Below are 2,500 nucleotides of genomic sequence, written 5' to 3' on the forward strand. Positions count from 1 at the left end.
ACTTGCATGAAATCCTACAGAAATAAATAAACAAAAATACACTATACATACATTGTGTACATCAGAAATCTTTACATTTAAGTTAGATATTTACATTTTAAACTCAATAGAGCTGCCTTGATATTTATCTATCTACCTCTCTCTCCATCTCTCTCTCTCTCTCTCTATCCCTCGCTCTCATAGCTAAATGACGGTGCGAAAGGGAAAGCGGATGGGCATCTCCATCCAGGAGCACATGGCCATCGACGTCTGTCCAGGTCCCATCCGACCAATCAGGCAGATCTCTGCCTACTTTCCCCGCCTCTCCCCCACCTCCTCCATTTCTGATTCGCTGTCACCTAACCAGGCTGCCTGTCCGTCATCCCCGTTGCCGGGGGGAGGTGGGGCCTCCGCGGTTGGTGGGCTGCTGTCTCCGATGTCGCCGGGGGCAACTGGAGGAGGGGGAGGGACGCTGTCGATGATGAGCAGTATGGATACGTCCATAGAGATCGACAGTTGCGATAGCGACGACAACAGTGGGTCATCAGCCATGGACGCTTCCAACAGCAGACACTATGTTCACTGGTCACAGTGGCTATCTCTGGCCTTAACTTTTTCAGTTATACACAGGGAAAGATGTTAAAGTCCTAGTCCGATTGGTTGGGCACTTGGTCGACAATCTAGTCAGATTAAAATACAACATAGCGCAGTATACAACAGCAACACACAACTGGCTGGTGACAGCCACAACAGGTGCTGTTGTCGAATGAGTTAGCCTGTCTATGTCTGCCATAGGTTATTACTATGCTATGCTAATTCATATTATCAGTTAATATCTTATTTGTCTATAGTTCATTTTCGACATCATGGCCACTTCCAGTTTAGGACGACAACTGAAGTGAATTAAAAAATGACACTGGATATTAAGATATACGTTGGGTAATTTGCTTGAACTAGCTGGTAGTTTGTAGGGCCACTCACTCACTCACTCATTCTAGCTGTCGTCAACTTCAGGCGCTGCAACGCTTTTGCCATTCTATCTAGCTCATCAGAATTAGTTCTATGAAATTTACAATGAACAAACACAACCATATGGTTTGGTTTTCACCGAGTGCAGCCCATAGACTGTGTTTTATGTCAAGAGGAAATAATAGCTGCGAGCAGGGATGGTAGTATGTGGTGATACCAGATGTTTTTTTCACTGGAGTCTCGTCAGTGATCAGGTTAGCTGGTATCATAGAGGGTTTGGATTATATTATCATTATTAACCAATATATCAGTACATAGTGACCTCTGAAAGGAGATTAGTTTAATGGTCACAGAGGAGTGGACAGAAGAAATCACAGTTCTTTATGAACAACATTGTTTAGCGGTATTACTTGAGCATTATTAATGCCATTAATTAACTGTTAATTAAGGATTAATACATAGCTGTCAATATCTCTCCGTGTTTGGAGTCATTGTCATTATTTATGGATAAAGGTTAGAAAAGAAATTAACCACATTCTGCTAGAGTCTGTACTTGTTGACATGGTTATTCATCTATACAATAAAAAAGTGTATCAGTAAAACTCTCCTTAAAGGTCACTGCTTCTGTTAATACCAAGCGCATATGCCCCTGTGTACACCAGGGAATTTGGTATCTGATTGGCAAGATGTAATCTATTAGTTAACAGACCAGCTGCTGATAAATTGCCCAATCATAGGTGATCAATCGATTGATTGCTGAGTAATTAATGTCTTTGGTCGTCTTTTTTAGCGTCTCTGGGTACTCTGGAGTTCGATCTTCGTTACGAGACGGAAACTAGCTCGTTACACTGCACCGTCATCCGAGCGAAGGTAAGCCACCTGTATCTCTCTCTCTCTCTCTCACACACACACACACACACACACACACACACACACACACACACACACACACACACACACACACACAGCCCATACAAAATATGAAGGTGTGCCACCTGTGTTACAAATGCTCTCTCTCAGTCAACTGCGAAACAAAGCTTATGGGCAGATCAGTGTGTAATCTCATTCTCCAAAAACACACACACACACACACAGATACACACACACACATAAATAAACACACACACACACATACACACACGAACATCCCATCAGCGAGAATGCACACACATAGACATACATACACACAGACACACACACACGCACACACACAAAGACAGTCAGATGGGCCGATAGCAGAGAGAATGCAGCGATGGCCTTCCGAGGTCAGGCCAGTTGATCTGTGCTTTGTGATTCTGTGTGGTGGGTCTGCATCGATCCGCCTGACCCTGCGTGTGGCTGCCCATGGGGCTGCAGCGTCCGGCCCACACCTGGCCCGGGCGCGGGCCTCATCCGGGCTGCGTGTCAGACGCTGTGTGCAGCCGCTCTGCTCTGAAAGGCTGTCCTTTGATGGGCGAGCACATTCATCTTAGCGAGCGCCGTGAGCCAGTGAGCCCCGGGGTGTTGGAGTCGCCACACACCACGTCTGATGGGTCAATCTCATCATCACTCA

At 45.5% G+C, this 2,500-nt stretch overlaps 1 protein-coding gene across 1 annotated transcript in view; it reads left to right on the forward strand.

Annotated features, from left to right (window-relative positions):
* The first annotated feature begins 187 nt into the window (after nucleotides 1-187).
* The window catches only part of LOC143138397 (double C2-like domain-containing protein alpha), a 35,005-nt gene continuing 32,692 nt past the window's right edge, over nucleotides 188-2,500 (forward strand). Inside the window, exons 1-2 of the mRNA XM_076298877.1 lie at nucleotides 188-515; nucleotides 1,739-1,818. Coding sequence (XP_076154992.1) covers nucleotides 188-515; nucleotides 1,739-1,818 — 408 coding nt within the window. The remainder of the gene's footprint in view (nucleotides 516-1,738; nucleotides 1,819-2,500) is intronic.

This window comes from Alosa pseudoharengus, unplaced genomic scaffold (assembly GCF_046254945.1).
Source record: "Alosa pseudoharengus isolate Yale_2024_CS ecotype anadromous, Long Island Sound unplaced genomic scaffold, YU_APseudo_1.1 YU_APseudo_1.1_scf_21, whole genome shotgun sequence".
Taxonomy (NCBI): Eukaryota; Metazoa; Chordata; class Actinopteri; order Clupeiformes; family Clupeidae; genus Alosa; species Alosa pseudoharengus.